Source organism: Anastrepha ludens, chromosome 5, assembly GCF_028408465.1.
Source record: "Anastrepha ludens isolate Willacy chromosome 5, idAnaLude1.1, whole genome shotgun sequence".
In the NCBI taxonomy this organism is placed as follows: domain Eukaryota; kingdom Metazoa; phylum Arthropoda; class Insecta; order Diptera; family Tephritidae; genus Anastrepha; species Anastrepha ludens.
In genome coordinates this window covers 59,743,886-59,763,499 of record NC_071501.1, presented here as the reverse complement: position 1 = coordinate 59,763,499, position 19,614 = coordinate 59,743,886, and the positions used below count along the sequence as shown (strand labels likewise).

General features: G+C 41.1%; 1 protein-coding gene across 4 annotated transcripts in view; it reads right to left on the bottom strand.

Annotated features, from left to right (window-relative positions):
• Positions 1-19,614, bottom strand: part of LOC128864910 (uncharacterized) — a 43,927-nt gene that overhangs the window by 4,212 nt on the left and 20,101 nt on the right. For 3 of the 4 annotated variants that reach the window (XR_008454720.1, XM_054104670.1, XM_054104673.1), the window contains exons 2-5: positions 17,498-17,681; positions 10,715-17,431; positions 8,792-8,920; positions 8,350-8,724 (exon numbers count right to left, since the gene is read on the bottom strand). Coding sequence is in view for 3 of the 4 variants with exons in the window: in XM_054104670.1 (XP_053960645.1) it covers positions 8,350-8,724; positions 8,792-8,920; positions 10,715-17,431; positions 17,498-17,681 (7,405 nt within the window). In the remaining variant the exon portion in view is untranslated. The remainder of the gene's footprint in view (positions 1-8,349; positions 8,725-8,791; positions 8,921-10,714; positions 17,432-17,497; positions 17,682-19,614) is intronic. The other variant, XM_054104672.1, reaches the window with a different exon arrangement.

The window sequence follows — 19,614 nt, the reverse complement described above, 5'->3', positions numbered from 1 at the left end:
CGCATGTTGCGAAAAGGATACGCCTATTTAGCAGCGACTCTTAAGTTTGAAATTCATCGTACACGCTTGCATTAGGCGAACTGAATGTGGTGACTTTAATGCAACCCAGTTATGCTTTTAAGCTACTTAACCATGTATAAGCTGCAGGTCTTGCTGTAGTTAACAGAACAGTATAAAGAAGACATACCAACAATGCGAGCCCTAGCCTGTTAGACCTCGTTATTATGTATAGTACTCGCCCCACTCTCAAATTTGACCAAATGCTTTTCACATCGAACCATGACTTAATATTTTGTTCGCTTGATGTGTTGTTTATGTGTGCCTCTGTTAGTGGAAGTTTTATGTATACTGATGTGTCAAATGTGGAGGATGGTTCCATGTGTAGAAGTCCACGCAAGTGGGGAAAGTTACTGATCGCCATTCACTTGGGAGTGGCCAGGACGATTCTTCTACATATGGTTCAAGCAGCTCACAACGTCCGGGATTAGCCCACGTATCCTCTGGTTAGCTTCCGAACACCCGTTCGGGAGTGAGCTAAAGTGAGAAGGCGAAGCATCCCAGCATAGCTGGTTGTGCGCTGGGTTTGGGACCCGCCACTTAAAAAGCCCCCCCCCAATGAAAACAGCAACAAAGCCTCGGATGAGAACTTCCAACACTGATGACGACCCCTGCAAACGAAATAAGGAATACGATTTGAGGGCATGCACCTGGAATGTCCGGTCCCTTAATGGGGAAGGTGCCTCTGCCCGGCTGGTTGATGTCCTCGTGAGAGTAAAGGCTGACATCACTGCCATCCAAGAGATGCGATGGACGGGGCAAGGTAAGAAAAACCTAGGACCTTGCGACGTCTACTACAGCTGCCATGTAAAGGAGCGCAAATTCGGTGTCGGATTTGTTGTGGGAGAGAGACTTCGTCGCCAAGTACTATCGTTCACTCCGGTGGACGAGCGTCTCGCAATAATCCGCATCAAAGTGCGATTTTTCAACATCTCGCTAATTTGCGCCCACGCCCCGACGGAAGAGAAGGACGATGGGACCAAGGATTCTTTCTATGAGCGCTTGGAACGTTCCTATGAGCGCTGCCCCCGCCACGACATAAAAATCGTGCTTGGCGACTTCAACGCCAGGGTGGGCAAGGAGGGAATTTTTGGTCCCACAGTCGGAAAATTCAGCCTGCACAACGAAACATCCGGCAACGGACAGAGGCTGATCGACTTCGCCGGGGCCCGAAACATGGTAGTCTGCAGCACCAGATTCCAGCATAAAAAGATACACCAAGCTACCTGGCTGTCCCCTGATCGAAAAACGCGAAACCAGATCGATCATGTTGTGATAGATGGAAGACACGCTTCTAGTGTATTAGATGTACGTACGATCCGAGGACCCAACATCGACTCGGATCATTACCTTGTTGCAGCCAAATTGCGCACACGCCTCTGTGCAGCAAAAAACGTACATCTACCTACGCAAAGAATGTTCGACATCGAAAAGCTGCAATCACAACAGACAGCCAGAAGATTCGCCACTCGACTCTCACTCCTGCTCTCGGAGAGCACTGCCCAACACACCGGCATGCGCGAGCAATGGAGCAACATTTCTCGTCGGATTCCGGCGAGCCCGAAAAAACAATTGGTACGACGAGGAATGTCATGCTGCCGCCGAAAGAAAAGATGCCGCCTATAGAGCCACGCTGCGATCGGGAGCAACGCGAGCCATGTGGGATCGCTACAGAGAGCTGAAAAAGGAAGAGAGACGTATTATCCGACAAAAGAAACGTGAGGCCGAAATACGTGAGTGCGAGGAGCTTGAGATGCTGGCCAGTAGGAACAACGCCCGAAAATTCTACCAGAAAGTTCGGCGGCTTACAGAAGGTTTTAAGACCGGGGCGTTTTCCTGTAAGAACAAAGACGGTGATCTGGTGACTGACGTACAGAGCAATCTTAAATTATGGAGGGAACACTTCTCGAACCTGTTAAACAGTGACAGCTGCGCATGTCATAGAGAAAGTGAAGATCCCGATACCCCAATCGTTGACGACGGAATTATCGTTCCGTTACCCGACCATGACGAGGTGAGAATAGCAATATCACGGCTAAAGAACAACAAAGCCGCGGGCGCCGACGGACTGCCGGCTGAGCTATTCAAATATGGCGGCGAGGAGCTGGTAAGGTGCATGCATCAGCTCCTATGCAAAATATGGTCGGATGAAAGCATGCCTGCCGATTGGAATTTAAGTGTGCTCTGCCCAATCCATAAGAAGGGCGATCCTGCAATTTGTGCCAATTACCGCGGGATTAGTCTTCTAAATATCGCCTATAAGGTTCTAGCGAGCGTATTGTGTGAAAGGCTGAAGCCCACCGTCAACCAACTGATTGGACCTTATCAGTGTGGCTTCAGACCTGGAAAGTCTACCATCGACCAAATATTCACAATACGCCAAATCTTGGAAAAGACCCATGAAAGGAGAATCGACACACACCATCTTTTCGTCGACTTCAAAGCTGCATTCGACAGTACGGAAAGGAGTTACCTGTATGCCGCTATGTCAGAATTTGGTATCCCCGCAAAACTAATACGGCTATGTAAGATGACGTTGCTCAACACCAGCAGCGCCGTCAGAATTGGGAAGGACCTCTCCGAGCCGTTTGATACCAAACGAGGTTTCAGACAGGGTGACTCGCTGTCGTGTGACTTCTTTAACCTGATGTTGGAGAGCATCGTACGAGCCGCAGAACTTAATCGCTCAGGCACAATATTTTATAAGAGCGTACAATTGTTGGCGTATGCCGATGATATTGATATCATCGGCCTTAACAACCGCGCTGTTAGTTCTGCCTTCTCCAAACTGGATAAAGAGGCAAAGCGAATGGGTTTGGTGGTGAACGAGGACAAAACGAAGTACCTCCTGTCTTCAAACAAACAGTCGGCGCACTCGCGTATCGGCACTCACGTCACTGTAGACAGTTATAATTTCGAGGTTGTAAAAGACTTCGTTTATTTAGGAACCAGCATTAACACCGATAACAATGTCAGCCTTGAAATCCAACGTAGAATCTCTCTTGCCAACAAGTGCTACTTTGGACTAAGTAGGCAACTGAGCAGTAAAGTCCTCTCTCGACGAACAAAACTAACACTCTACAAGACTCTCATCATGCCCGTCCTAACGTATGGTGCAGAAGCGTGGACGATGACAACATCCGATGAAGCGACGCTTGGAGTGTTCGAGAGAAAGATTCTGCGTAAGATTTTTGGACCTTTGCACGTTGGCAACGGCGAATATCGCAGGCGATGGAACGATGAGCTGTATGAGCTTTACGACGACATAGACATAGCGCAGCGAATAAAGATCCAGCGGCTTCGTTGGCTGGGTCATGTCGTCCGAATGGATACAAACGCTCCGGCTTTGAAAGTATTCGATGCGGTACCAGCTGGTGGTAGCAGAGGAAGAGGAAGGCCTCCTCTGCGTTGGAAGGATCAGGTGGAGAAGGACTTGGCTTCACTTGGTGTGTCCAACTGGCGCCGGTTAGCACGAGAAAGAAACGACTGGCGCGCTTTGTTAAGCTCGGCCAAAATCGCGTAAGCGGTTATCGCGCCAATTAAGAAGAAGATGTGTCAAATGTTAACTGAAACGACGGTTCGTTCATTGAGACTGGGTCACAGTACAAAATTTCTCAAAATAAATAAATCAATCATTATAAGACATGCAAAGAAATTGTATTGTGATTCCAAACTGATCCCATCTCTACTATCAAAAGATCTATGCGCTAATTTGAAAAGGCTGAATGTGTATGGAAAACTGGCGGTTAAGTGTAAAATTTACCTAAATGCCCTTATCGATTATTGCACCGCAGAAATGTATTGACCATTTTGCTTTAAAGAAACATTTCAATTTGATGGAATTCCTGGGAATGAAGCTTTAAAATCTGTTATGACGATTAAGTCTAATGTTATAAGTGAAGATGGGATGGATGAAGGTGCTGCCGCTTATTCTTGGCATTCAAATATTTGTGAAAAGGCACTGCTTCACAACCGCTTATTTTCCAACCAAAAAGTGCAAAAAGGCTGTCATTATTCCAGTTACTAAAAAGAATAATGCCTCTAATCACTATGAATATAGACCGATAAACATTCTGCCAGCCTTTTCCAAACTATGGGAGTCCTTGATAGTATCACAAATTTCATCTTATGTTAAACGAAATAACCTGCTATCAATATAGCACTCAGAGCTAGCCCTTAGACCTAACTTGCTCTACAGCCATGTTGAAAATAATTGACGACGTTAGGATACAAGCTTATGACCAGCAACTTTGCAGGAAGATGTATATTAGAATAAATATATATATATTGGGTATGGGAATAAGTTTCCGCCCTCCTAAAAGAGGTGTCGTTGCTGACACTATTTTTGTGTTCGCTCTAGTTATATACTGGTGATTTTAAGATGAAGATCCTTTTTTATCTGACGCCAAAAATGTTTACGTTCGTCCTGAAAAAACAACATTTGCGGGAAGTCATGCTTCATTTGTGGTTCGACGCTTCCAACGTGGCAATTTCACAAATGTACACCGAAAAAATTCGAAGATACTCAACTACAAAAATTATTGGATGAAGACACATGTCGAACCCTTGATGATATGTCTAAAGAGTTGGATGTTGACAGATCAACCGTGCACGTTGCACGCGATGGGAATGGTGCAGAAAGCAGGTAACTGGGTGGCACATCAATTAAAGGAGAGGGATATCGAGAGACGTTTGGTGATGTGTGAGATGCTTCTTGAACGGCAGAAAAGAAAAGGTTTGCTGCATCGCATCGTCACTAGCGATGAAAAATGGATTTATTATGATAACCCTAATTATCGAAAATGTTGGAGCCTGCCGGTAAACCAGGTCCATCGACAGCAAAAAAAAAATATTCATGCTTCAACGGTTATGTTGGTAGTAGTATTCTAACGATTACTGACATGGTGAGAAATTTAGGTTTCATTGTGAATTCTATGTTGAGTTGTTCTGACCACGTTAAAAAATTGGTAGTAACATTTACGCTGTTTTACGTAGATTAAGAACGTCGGCTTCGTTTGCCCCTTTACAGGCAAGAATAAAATTAGCTGCCCTACTATTTTGTCTCACTTTACGTATTCTATGCACGTATATTGTAAACTTGGTTCTGTTTCATCCCACAAAATTTATGTTGCGTTCAACAATATTGGACGTTATGTATATGGCCTTAAAAGATGTGACCACATCTCTTTGTAGAAAACTAAAATTTTTGGATGCAGCATTTCTGATTATCTTGCGGCAAAAAATTTTACATTCATGTAAAGACTTATAAAATATAAAACTTCAAAATATCAAAGCCTGATTATTTCTAAATATTCTTACTTGTCTTCATCAAGGCTTCCATTAATGCTGTGAGGTTCTGGAATTCCATTTCAGAACATGTCTCAAGACTACTACTACTACAAGACGATTACTGTAGGGGTAACTACATACAAAATGGTAATCCACAATTAGTTCAATTCCGCAAATTGAATGTGTATGGGACTTAACCGTCTAGGTTTCTTATATATTTATTTATTTTTTCACTACTTTGCAATCATATTTAAGAGCCTTACTCTTCTTAATACTTGCTTTCCAGTCTTAAATGTAATTATAAGAAAAGCTATATTTATACATACGCATATGGCCATTAAAATAGGTACGCTACTTATCTATCGATTTTCTTGTGCGGGTCGAAAAAATGTAAAGCTATATTGGAATTACAATGGCATCACAGCTTCATTATGAATTTAATATACCCGTTATATTAATTTGCGTTATTGGTTGCTCAGATTCGGTTATTTTCAGTTGAAGTCAACAACGTTATTTTAGCGAGAACTGTACGGCAGGAATCTGCCTGGCAGAATAGTTCGTTCAGTTTATTTATTTATTCACCTCATCATAACCAATAAAATGGATAAAATTATTTACAAGGAGGAGAATATGCCACTTCGGTCGTTTTTTGCCATGTTAGTACGTGACTGGTTTATATAAAATAATGGCAAAGTTCTGGGTTGGCCAAGCCAGTCACCCGACCTAAACCTCATGGAAAACCGGATTCTAAAATAAGGATTTATGGCAAAAAATCAAATCGAAAACAAAAAGTCATTGACAGTCATGGTGGACACAGTGGTTTATTGGTTTATGATTAAACTTAAATTATCGAAGAGCAGCATTTTTAATAAAATCACTAAGTCATTTTTGTATCGTATCTATTTCTATTTCATACTTGTTTTAATCACCACATGAATATTACCTGTTTATTCTAATTGTAACTTGAATTATTATTTATATTTTTTATATACTATTAATCTATGAAATATTGGGTTGGGGAAAAAGTAATGTCGTATTTTGTCAATCGAACGCGACATTTAAACATATCTTGCGTTGTACTTATTGCATCAGGTCACACTAAACGGCGATTTGAAGACGACAATCTGTACTACAAGCGTCTCTTTGACAGTGTTGTGATCGTATGTTTCAGTCTTAAGTTATAGCGCGTCAAAGATGGAGTCCACCAAGCAAGAAATTCGTCATATTTTACGTTTTTACTACCGTAGAGGTAAAAATGCAACGAAGGCGGCGGCAAAAATTTGTGAAGTTTGTGGGCCTGATACTGTAACGATTCGCACAGCACAGCGTTGGTTCGATAGATTTCGCTCTGGTGTAGTAGATGTCGAAGATGCCGAAAACCGTTTGGAACCATTTGCAGAAGATTGGATACCAAAAAAAAGCTGGATGTTTGGATGCCACACGTATTGACGCAAAAAAATCTCTTGGACCGAATCAACGCTTGCGACTCTCTGCTAAAACGGAACGAACTTGACCCATTTTTGAAGCGGATGGTGACTGGCGATGAAAAGTGGATAACGTACGACAACGCCAAGCGAAAAAGATCGTGATCGAGAAACGGCGAGCCGGCCCAAACCATCGCCAAGCCCGGATTGACCGCCAGGAAGGTTTTGCTGTGTGTTTGGTGGGATTGGAAGGGAATTATCCACTATGAGCTGCTCAACTATGGCCAGACCCTTAATTCGGTCCTCTACTGTGAGCAACTTGACCGTTTGAAGTAGGCGATTGACCAGAAGCAGTATCTTCGCCCTGTCAGTGTAGTGTAATTACCGGTCGTCTTCGTCTAGCTCATCTAACGGTAGGCCCAGGAAACTAGCTGTTTCGAGGGGTTGGGTCCAGAGGGAGAGAGGTGTTAGATGAGTGGGCTTGATGGGGCATGTGAAAAAGTGGTTAGTATCGTGCGGGGCCAGAATTGGTCAATAGGAATAGTGTTGTGTTTCACCAGGACAACGCTCGTCGTCACACATCTTTGATGACCCGCCAGAAGCTACGGGAGCTCGAATGGGATGTCCTATCTCACCCACCATATAATCCGGACCTGGCGCCAAGTGACTATCATCTCTTCCGGTAAATGCAAAACGCCCTTGGTGGCCTCAAAAGAGGCTTGCGAAAACGGGTTGTCTGAGTTTTTTGCAAATAAGGAGGGGCGTTTATAATGAAGTTGCCTTCTAAATGGCAATAAGTGCAAACAAAACGGGGCATATTTGACTTGAATCGGATAATTCTAAGTACGTTAAATAAAGCGTCAAATTTCGATCACAAATACGACATTTCCTTTTCCCCAACCCAATATAAACTCATACATTTGAATATCTGCATTAATTTGAAAAACTTGCATTTTCCGTATGAACGTGATGGTATTTACTTGATTTTTACAACCGTTTTTGGTTGTTGGGCTAATCTCCTCCTCCTATTCGTGGTGTGCGTCTTGGTGTTGTTCCACAAATGGGGGGACCTACAATTTTGCGCCTACTACAAACGGAATTGGTTTTTTATAAGTAGCTTTTTCATGGCTAAAATATACTCGGAGGTTTGTCATTGGCTGCCGAAGATCGACCACTATTAATATAGAAAAACCCATTTCTGTCATTTTGCTGTTTCGTGCCCACGGCGAGTTTCGAACTCCGGCACTACCAAATGGTAGTCACGCACTAACTATTCGGTTCATTGCTTTTGTATATCTGACAGTTAGTTTTTTATTTTACATTCTATTGCACTAGAATTAAATTTTTAAATTTTGTAACTTCCTTTATGTAAAAGTAAAGGCCTTACATGTACCCACATATCTTAAATAAATAAATAAAATAAATCCTGCACAAAAGCAATTTAAAGTACAAAAACTTGTAATACATTTGCTTCAATCTGCATCAAAATAAAAATACTATTGTACCGAACTATTAAAAAGGAAAATTTTTTCTTAGAGACTAAGGCAGTATTATTTAAATTCCCGAATAAGAAACTTACCTGCGCTCCTTGTTTTCCGCCGAGCTTCCACTACTCCCATGAGTTCACTTCCATGTACACCGACTGATTTTGTCAAAATGGGAGACTTTGTTGGATCTGTGATTTGTGAAACAGCCCCCATCGTCGTTGCTGCAGAACTGACAGAACGCCCGTACAAATTTTTATGCATGCCAGCACTTGTGCGCACACTTCTTCGTGTTCCTATCTTTTCATCGTTTATATTATTGTTATTGTTATTTATTCCAGAACTACTCGAAAATGCAGGAGTAGAATTTGTATTCCCACGTGTGGAATGTGCCGGTGTAACTGAAGTGATCGTGGAAGCATTGCGTTCATTTGAATTTGATTCCAACGAAACTGAGCTATTAGTTGTGCCTAGAAAGAAAAAAGAAGCATACTATTGTATTGGCTTTGCATATGACGCTTAATTACTTTTATTTACCACTACTCGTTTTTATGACTCCAGTTATATTTGTGAACACCGACGGCGCAGCTGCGGCTGGTTTCATTACACTTGTTGATGAAGATATAGTCGATACACTTCCAGTCGTACTGCTAATATTTGATGTTTCTAAATGAAATTATTAAATTATATATCAAATTTTTTTTTAATAAAATTATAAAAACATACAGAAAAACAGGTGCGTGCCTATACCTATCCCACTATTGTGCTTTTTGATCCACGCAATTAAAAGTTAGAAATATGAGTTTTATGTTACATTTCTGATCGTCATTATAATTTTAAATAACCCTAACAAGCAGTGGAATCAAAATAAAATACACGAAAATTATTAGAGGAAGAGAGGGTGAACTATGTATGTATATCTAGTTCATTAAGAAGACAAACCGTTAACAGTTTGCTTTTAGGAAGGCTCGACTTACAGATTTGTTTTCGGCTTATTTTTTTAATTAAAAAAATTAACCGTCCTGGTTTTTGTCAAAAGCAATAACGTTTTCTTTTGACGATTCCCTTAAAAGTGCTTGATTATGTAATACCTATGTACGCTGGAAATATTTTATGAGAATCGAACCATTGGGTTAAATTGGATTAGATTAAATTAATTATACCCGCACAAAGGTATTATAATTTTGTACACATAAAGGAATATAGAAGAGAATACCGGAAATTGGAAAATGGAAATTCAAAAAATTCAAGAAATTCAATAAAATGTATAATCACCATCATTAGCTATAATGACTTCACATCATTGAGTTATACTTTGTGTTAATTTCTGCGCAAGTTGTGGAGGTAATCCGCTCCAAGTCAACCGAATTCGCCTTGAAAGCTTTTTGACTGTCCATTTTTTTTTTTTTTTTTTTAGTTTTGATTAACTATAGCCCAAACATTTGCAATTAGGTTAGCACCAGACGACTGTGAAGCCAGTCCAAAATTTCAATTCCACACACAACTTCGACTTCGAGGCTTGGGGTCTTTGACTTCTTGTTAAAACCAAGGTTGGTTAGTTCTTCCAAACATCTTCGCAGCATACGGTAATAATGCTTTTTGGAAAATGTTATTCATGTTATTAAATATAAATAAACGGCTAAATCCTTTTTCGGAGAAGCAACCGCAAACAGGAACCTAACTGGGTGTTTAACCTTTCGTTGAAGTTGTAGATTATCATCAGTGTACCGACGTACGCAATTATTCGCCCAAAAGAAAGATCCATCCGTGAATATTTTTTTGGATACATTAACACCAGTTTTCTTTAAAATTGATTCAGCCTCATGCAATGGTAAGTTCGGCTATGTCGCAAATAAATCAATAATCTTCTGATCTTGCTTTGGAGAGGTGTTTTAGCTTCTTCAAATATTTTGTGGCAGATGCCCGTGAAATTTTTTGACCTTTAGGATTTTAGGGTGGGTGTATCAGAACACTGCTTCAAATCGCCCATTTAGCAGTATTTACATTTTTTTATAACGAATTTTTTATTTTTTTTTTTTATAACGAATTTTTTATTTTTTTTTTTTTATTTGAATTTTTTCGGTCACTCTTCTATTACACAGACTGTATCTATTAATTAATAATGGAATAATTAGTACTTTGTGTGGCCACACTTGGTGTCTAACACAGCTTGCGGGCTTCTTCTGTAACATTAAGCGGTATATTTTCCACATATCCCGACGAGCAACTTTAACCTAATGAAAGCGAATTATGAGAGAAGTAAATTTAGTCATGTCTGTCTCTCCATTCGGAAGTACGACAACTCGAGCAAAACTAAGTATATTTCAATGAATTTTGGTACAGATGTTCATCTTTGGCCAGGGTAGGTAGGTACCCAAAAAAGGGTATAGGCAGCAATTATATATATATGGCATATATAAACATAATATACTAATTATACAATAGTAAAATGATACTTACTGGTTTGATGTACTATTGCTCGACTGTTACGAGTGGTCTTTTCCAACCAAGTTGTATTGCTAAACTCACATTTTGTTGCTGCCACTAGGGTTGACTGAACACCACAATCGTTACTGCCTATAATAGCACTTGCGACTTTTGAGTTGCGTACTTTTTCAGCCACCTCAATTAATGGTTCGTCAGAGTCAGAAGATTCCTCACTTTTTCTTCCAGCGAAGCACTTTGGATCATCTTGTCCTTCATTTACTGAAGGCAAATCAGTAATTTTTGCGTCATTCTCATCTGCTACAAAGTTAATAGCAGCACTACATGTGCTACCTGTTCGAAATCGTTTTTCTTCCGTACATCCATTGTTAGAGCTGTTGGCGCTTGTATCAGATTCCTGACGTTTGCGCTTACTCCCGACTCCTGCCGCAGGCAAGTTCCCTTGCTGACTCCCATTACCAGCCCCTCCTACATTTAGTTGTGGAGTGCTACCCACAAATGTCGACAACATTGTTGGACTTGTTTTATTTGCATCTAAAGGGCTTCCTAAACGACTACTAGCACGTGTGCGAATGCGACTAGATTCAGATTCACTTTGAGTCGGAATTTCAATGGAAATAGGAGGGAAAACGGATTCCTGAAGCTGTGATTGGAAAGACGCTTCATGGCGTTGTTTTTGAACTTCAAGGTCTTTATCATCATCCATTGAAAATTTTTCTTTACTTTTTGCATCCGGAATTTTTGATGTAGCTAACTTAATAATTGGGTTGCTTAAAGTTTTGGAATCAATATGTTTCCCAATATTACTATCGCTATCAAATTTATTATCTATTGCAAGATTAGTATCTCTGAGTTTGGGAATAACTTTATCCTCAAGAACAATCGTTTGAATTTTTTTTCGGTCCTTTAGGCCTACTTCTATTTTTGTGCCAGTATTGCTCTGTGTTATAATTTCGAGGAGGTGATCTGATTGTTCTCCATTGGTAATTGTTTCTGTTTTCGGAGACGTAGGTGTCGTTATATTTTCGGTCTTCACAAAGCAAGTGGATGCGACTTGCTCAATGTTTTTAATCGGAGTTGATACGTTTGTAGCCACCTCCAACAAGCCTTCATTAAATCCCTCCATCTTGGCTAAAGCCTTTTCAATTTCATCATCTGCATAATCAAGCAATGTTTGTTTTTCTGTCGATTTAAGATTTAGTTCCGTCCTGTCATCGACACCATCTTTTAATATTGAAGATTTTATTTTGCTTTTAATATCAATTACGTCTATTTTTTCCTCCTTTGCCTCACCTGCTGAAGATTTCTTTACAACAACCAATGTAGACTTTTCAATGCTACCACCAAGACTACCGACACTTATTTGCTGTTGAGTCGGACTGCTTGACTGCTGATGGGGGCTCTTCTCAGATAACGCATCCATTGACTCGATACCACTGTCTTCACCAGTACCATTGCCATTGCCATGACCAGGTGTACCACTTCCATTACTTGCAGGCGAATTTCGCAACGTAACATTGGATAAAGCAGGAGAGGTTGTACTAACAATTATCCCTTGATTGCTAGAAACCACAACGTTACTAGCGCTCGTACATCCATTGGTTACAACAGTTGAAATAGTTGAAGGTGTCTCGTTTTCATGAGATTGTTTTTCAAACCCCACAACTGTGTTCGTCAACGACGTTGGTAAAATTACTGCAGTTTTTACATCTGTAGATTCATTGGTCTCTACCTTTGAAGTAATATTTTCAATTTTCACGGTTAAATCAGTATGTTCTGCAGACGATTTTGGTACTGTTACTCGCTTCAGTGTTGTTGCACTTGGCAGCATAGTCGCCACCGCAACCATAGTTTGCTGAGCTGACTGATTTTCCCCAAGAACCCCAAATTGTTGCGCCTGTTTCTGCTGATGCTTCTGAAGTTGAAGCTGTTGAACTGCTGTTAAGTAAGATGGAGGTTTGTGGTTTTTTGTCAGCGGCTTACCGCCCCCGACGCCAACAGGTGTAATCGTCGCCGCTGTTTTTAAATTCAAGCTATTAATAACGCGATTAGCTACATTTACAGAATTATCACTAGAACAGGCTACTATACTACTGTTTGGTATTGAATTAAGAGTTATATTACTAGATAAACTTGATTGAACTTTAGAAGAATGTAGCTGCTGTTGGGTCAATGGTGCTGAACTCAAATGTTTTTGATATTGAGACTGCGCAATTAGTTGTGGTGGAAATGGTAGCGTCCCCACATTAGTCGAGCCAACTATTAAATTTTTATTGTCATTTGAATTACTGCCACTCTTCGAATCAAGGGGTTTAATTGCACTTATTGTCAGTCCATTCTTGCTACCCAAGAAGGAAGGCGCTGCTGATATTACCGCCATCGACGGAGTTGTCGATGTTAGTTCTCCGCTGGAAATCGGCAAATTTTGAATACGCGTTGACGTCATTACTGTCATGGAGTTATTATGGTTTCCACTACTGCTGCTGCTAAAAACTGATGACGTTGATGCTGTGGAAAAGCTGCTGTAAAATGGCATTATTTTTTCTGTACTAGCATCGGGCAATTGCAACGCTTGTAGTTTTAGCAGTTTATTTGACGTCTGATTCGGATCATCTTCACCACCTCTATTATGTGCTTCTGTCGGAGTGTTTGGCAAACTCTGAAGCTTTTTGCGATCTTTGCGGCTGCTTTTAATAACGATTGAGTTTTTGCCTCCCCTTAGACTGATGTGTAACGGAGGCACCCTTGGTTCATCGGTTGAACAAGTTGGTGCAACACTAACGGATGTAAGCGGTGCCGTAAAATTGCTGAAAGCAATTGATTGATGCATAACATGAGCTTGCTCTATATGATTCTGTTGTAAAGAAGTCATTGGCGGAATTGGATTTTGGTTTATATTCATATTATATTGAGTACTAGTATTAATATTGCCTTGTGACGTTGTATTTAAAGTGTTGCTCGCTGATGCCTCGGATGTTCCAGGTTTTGGTGAAGCAATAAAAGAAACATCTACTTTATAAGCGGGAGACACTGGTTCCTTCTTTTCCAACTTTAACCGTAATTTTATTTTTTCGTTAGTATTATTTACCTCGGCAGCAGTACTTGCTAATGTCGATGTGGATTCTGATACTGCTGGAGCAGAAACTGATTTCGTACATAACGAAGCAACAACAGCTTTTGACCTGGCATTTCCTTTTGTTCTTTTAGGCTTAGTAGCTCCAGAGCTTCCATCTTGTTTTCTCTCTCTCACATTGTTTTGCTGGTTTTCACGTAATAAATTAGATTTTGATTTTCTTTGCGAAACCCCCACACTAGTCAAAACTGTGCTCGTCGTCGAAGTAGATGGTGCCGTTGCTGCTATTATATTTGGACTGGGTGATTTATGTGTACCGCATTCACCCATATTATTAGGCAAAGCAATGGATTTGTTGGGCATTTGGCTACCATCCCGTTTTCCATGCTTGACACTTCGATTTGATTTGTTTGAAATTAAAGAATCACGTGAGCGCTCTGTATCGCTTCCCGCCCCGGGTATGATTCCGTTATTTTGATCATTTACTGAAAGTTTTGACACTGCGGTACCACAAGAATTTGAGTCATCCTCTAAGAAAATAGAGTTGGGTAGATTTTCGCTTGGGTGATTACTACTAAAACTGTCAATTAATGACGACACTGTATGTGGTTTTGTCGTTATTAAAGTCAACTGCTGAGTCTCCTGTTCTGCCTCAGTTTCGCTATCATCACTCTGCATTGGTTCCAATTCGCCGGTTAGAGGATTTATTAAAAATTGTTTCTGGCTAGTTGAACAAACCGCTGAAGGAGCAGTCTTTGAACGGATCTGATTTGCGTCTGCAACACGAGTTTCTTGTTGTCGATGCAGCGCTTTTTGTTGTTGCAAATGCTGGTTAGGGTGCTCTGGCGGTTGTATTGAATGAGATAATAGATTTTGTGGCAATTGCAACTTCTGATTAGATTGGTTATTTTGCATAAACAAATTCTCTTCCGGTTTGTACCGATTTTGGATCACCTCACCCGACTGTTCAATATTATTTCGCTGTAGTTGCAATTGATTTTGTTGAGTTGGTATTATGCTACTAATGCCCATGAACGATGTTTGTTGCTGTATGCTTTGTGGCATTTGTGCATTTTGCTGTCCAAACTGCATTGGATTAAGACCCAGTGTGTCATTTGGCGGTATTTGTGTTGCTTCTGCATCTAAGAGAGACGATGCGGCAGCTGCTGTCTCATCAATATCTACCCCCACGGCAGATAGATTTTCTTCAATTAGATCCAAGTCTAGATCTTTTGCATCTTGTAAAAGTGACTCCAATTCGTTTTTGTCATCCAAACTAAGAGCAGAGTCTAAATCACAATTCAATGTTGGTAACAAAGCGTCAAGGTCATTTGTTGTTAAAGCTTCAAAATCTGACAAAGTTATTAAGGGATCTGATAATCCATTCGCCGAGGCAGCATTATCTAGCGAAGACACTCCCACAATCCCAACAATTGCATCCGCCTCAGATCTTATTACGTGGTCGTTTATTTTCTGCTTCTGGTGATCTTTTATTTGTGGTTGTGATTGATGATTATTATTGATTTGTTGCTGCTGCAAATTGTACTGCATTTGGTATCGAGCAAACTCCTGGAAACTGCTTTTAGTGACTGAATCCATTGGTTTGTTCAACGCAGGCCAACGCATTGTGGATGTTGTTATAGCCGCCTGGTTATAATCAGGTGGTGTAGTTTGTGTATTTGTTAGTACGCCACTACCACTAGTACCGGATCCTGCTCCAGATAGAGCTGGCGCCAAAGTTACTTGCGTGTTGTGAAGAATATTAACACTGCGGGATGAAGGCGATGCCGTTGGTGGTATAATCATTGTTGTCTGATGATGTTGTTGTAATTGCATCTGATTTTGCTGTTGCTGTTGTTGACCAATTTGCTTTTGTGCATGTGGCGGATGAGAATGTGGGGATTGTACTGGTGTTGTCGAAGGCGATAGTAGTTGCTGCTGGTGTGGCCCTATTAACGGACTATGCATAGAATGGTGGCTGGAGGCAGGTGAATGCGAGGCAGCCGGCGACATGCCACCAGACGAAAGAAACTGATGTGTTTGTTGTTGATGTTGTTGAACTACTACCTGTCCAGGCATTACACCGCCAGGACGAACTTGTCGAACATGTGTTTGCTGCTGTTGATGCAAATTAGTCAACATAATTCCACTAATACCAGCCTGCTGGGTCACTTGATGCTGCTGCTGCGTTTGCAATATTTGAGACTGTTGGAAAGATTGTTGTTGTTGCTGTTGCTGTTGTTGCATGAAACGCTGAGATGATAAGCCCCCGATCGGAACAACAGCTGCCTGCAACTGTTGCTGGCGTTGTTGTCGAAGAAAACTTCCTTGCTGAGATGGTATATGTTGTGGTTGAAAGTTTGATTGAATGTGTTGCTGGGCATATAAATTGCTTCCGGGACTTGTTATTATCTGTTGTGTTTGTTGTTGCTGCATATTACGCATACTCCCCGTACCACTAGGAGATAAAGACAAACCGACTGGTGAAGATGTGCCCACCAATGAATTATCAGAAACTGAATGTAAAAGTTGTGTCTGTTGTTGTTGGCTTTTTTTGTGCTCTATTATTACGTCGGTCATCACTGTCTGCGTTCGCATAGTTGAACTCAATAATTGTTGATGTTGATGTTGATTTTGAGATTGTTGTGGCCCAGAACTTCCCGACGGTAAAGACGATGGTTGTTGCAACAAAGATGTTTGCGGCGATAATTTCACTTGATTTGTAACAGTGTTTCCATCGTTTTGTAATAAATTTACAAGTAGTGGTGATGAAATCGCTATATTATTGTTGGTGGTTGTCGAAGTAGTTGCCTGAAGCGCAACAACTGACGATCCACCAACTCCTTTGTGTAAGTAATTTTGCACTGGTTTATTAATTTGAGAGGCGGGTTTGTTTACGATGTTTGATGTTGCACTTCCTACACCAGGATACGGGGGTGGAGGAGGTTGCAAGAATTGTGATTTATTTCCGGGTAAACCTGAGCTTGTCGATAAAAGCTCCACAGTTGGAGAATGTTTTATAGCTTTTACCGGAACATTAGCAGACGGACCTAAACCACTTGCAAGTTCCAGTTGTCCATTCTGCGGCGTTTGTAAAGTCTGTGAGTTATTTGAAGTAAATGTTTGGTTGGTATTTACTAAACTACTATTCAACGCATTTTCGCGACCCTGTAGCACACGAGCTTGCCTCATACTCACGAATGGGTAATCCCTACCATTCGATCCACCATTCAAGTTTGAAGACATTGGTGGGACTGGAACTTTTCCATCCATGGGGCACACAGTGTTTGGGGGCTTAAAAAGCGGTTGACCTGGTACGAGCTGGCGTTGCGAGTTTTGATGATGGAGACTTTGCTGTTGCATTTGCTGCTTTTGTAGAAGGGCTTGAGCAGCACTGCTTGTACTTGGACCGCCGAGCAGCATATTTCGCCTCTCCTGCACAAACTGGTGTTGATGCAGCTGTGGCGGTGATACAACATTGTTGGTGGCCAGCCCAATATTTGGGGCGGGGATACGATATTGTATTTGTGATTGTAATAATGTCCCACTTGTAGACGCATGGCTAAGACATCCTATCGTACTCCTTCCCGCTTCCAACAGCTGTGTTAAATCACCCAGCTCGTCGTTTGCCCTCGTCGACGAAGCCTCCGCTGTATTATCTAAAAATATTTGAAAAAATGTTCAGTAAAAAAATGAGGAACGCAAAATAAGATTTACTAGCTTACCTGCGGTTTTCAGATTGATCTCTTGCCCGGGTAATTTTATGGATATCACAGAGTCGCCATCCAACTGCACAGACATAATGCCGAGGGCACGTAGGGCGGGATTACCCTCCGATGCCATCTGGCGTAAGCGTGTCGCCGCATCCTTCGGAATTTGCACTGTTATCCGTACACACGAATCAATCTGCTGTAAAATAAAATTCGCATTGTTTATAATAAAATAAAATTAACAAATCACACATTAATATAATATAAACAATTTTATTTATTAATATACATTCTACAGGGTTAAGCCTTACAAACTAGTTGGCAACATAAAATAAGTTTACAGGGTTTGATTGAAAAGTAATGAGCCTTCCCGCGCGTAATGTTACTGTTGCTATTACACAATCGTATGCCATTGGGCTCGCTAAGGCATATGAAAATTTATAAAATTATAGTTGATAATGCTTCAGTGTCTAGGATCTAGGACTAAACTTTAGATGCGATATTGCGATAAGAACATCATTCACCGAGATTTCGAACGAAGTAATATTAGGCAAATGAGATGAGTGAATGTTGGGAGCAGCAGGCCATAAATGGGAGCAAAGAATTCATATACTCATATCTCATGCTCGAAAAATGGGATGAAATGCCAAAAACTATATGGATTGGACCTAGAGTCCGATTTCTTTTTCGACATGTTTTTTTCAATCGGATCCATCACTTTCATTACTAACATATGTTTGCTTCTTGTATGCTTTGTTTCTAATGTTTGTTGTTTTTAGATGGAACAAGCTTAACTTCTCCAAGGTGGTTTATTATTTGATGCACGGCGTTTGATGAGTACAAAATTAGATATAGCTTGGATAATTCTGCTACAACGAAGACCATAAGAAGTCTCAGAACTAACACATGATTCCAGAAACGAGCAAGAAAGACGATTATTCAACTTTGAGCCAGTAAGTAGAAAGAATGTAAAATATTTAAGGTTCTAATAGTATGAACCAAAAACAGTTTGGGAGATATAGCAGATTGAAATATTTATCCCCAATGGCTTGTTTATTTATTGCGTACAAACAAATAAAGCAAGAAAAAGAAACACAGCAAGAAAAGAGAAACAAAGTTGCATACGAGGTTCAAAGTCCGCTCTCCTATTCCATTTTAAATCAAACATGACATCTTTGAATATTTGAACTATGATTGATGGTTGGTAAGTATATTGCTCTAGATGATTCGTGAGAATCTCTCTGTACAAAGTTGATAACGGAAAATTTCCTTCGAATGGAATATAAATAATTTCATTAAACCCGAGGATATGAATTACTAACTATTAATAATAATATACAAATAAAATGAAAGCGTAAAAATAGCATTCCCATGGCAGCCGGTTCTATGTTACCGGAATGACTCAGATTTTTCTCCGACAAAGGTCTGCCGCCCCAGTAAACTAGCCCTGTCTAGTGAACGGTATATCACAAAACCTCTTACGTCACAGGAGCAACTCCTTGCAGCAATCTTATTCCAAATACTTCTCCTCAGGGCTGGTATTGAATCCAAGCCTAGACCAGAGGTATTCTATTGCTGCGTATGCCACAAACGAATCCATCCGAACTCCATCTCGCTTAGGTGCAATAAGTGCAATGGGTGGAGTCACCTAAAGACCTGTTCAGGTTTTAGGTCACATAGGGAGTGGTCCACATGGTATGTGGCCTCGTGTTGCTCCCGCCAGCAGGCGTCTGATGTCTCAACGGCTACTACCCCCCTGATAGGGCGGCACTTCCAACCGACACCACAACCCATACCTCCACGGTAAGAAGCCTATCGGTGCAACGCAACTCTCCCAACACAGCCCATCCCCTTCACTCCTGCTCCAACCCCAGTCCGTGGACAAACCAGCAGCTCTTGATCCCCGCACAGTCTGTTCCATGTGTCAGACCAGAATACCTCAGAACCTGCCATCAGTCAAATGCAATTTTTGCAATGGCTGGTGCCACTTTCGGAGATGCTCCGGCCTGCGCACCATCTGTGAGTGCACAACTGACTACGTTGCCCCCTGCTCTGCAGAGCCCCCCCACCATCAGGCCGCAACAACAACACAGGAATGCTTAGCACGCTCAACGTAGGTCACCACACGTGTC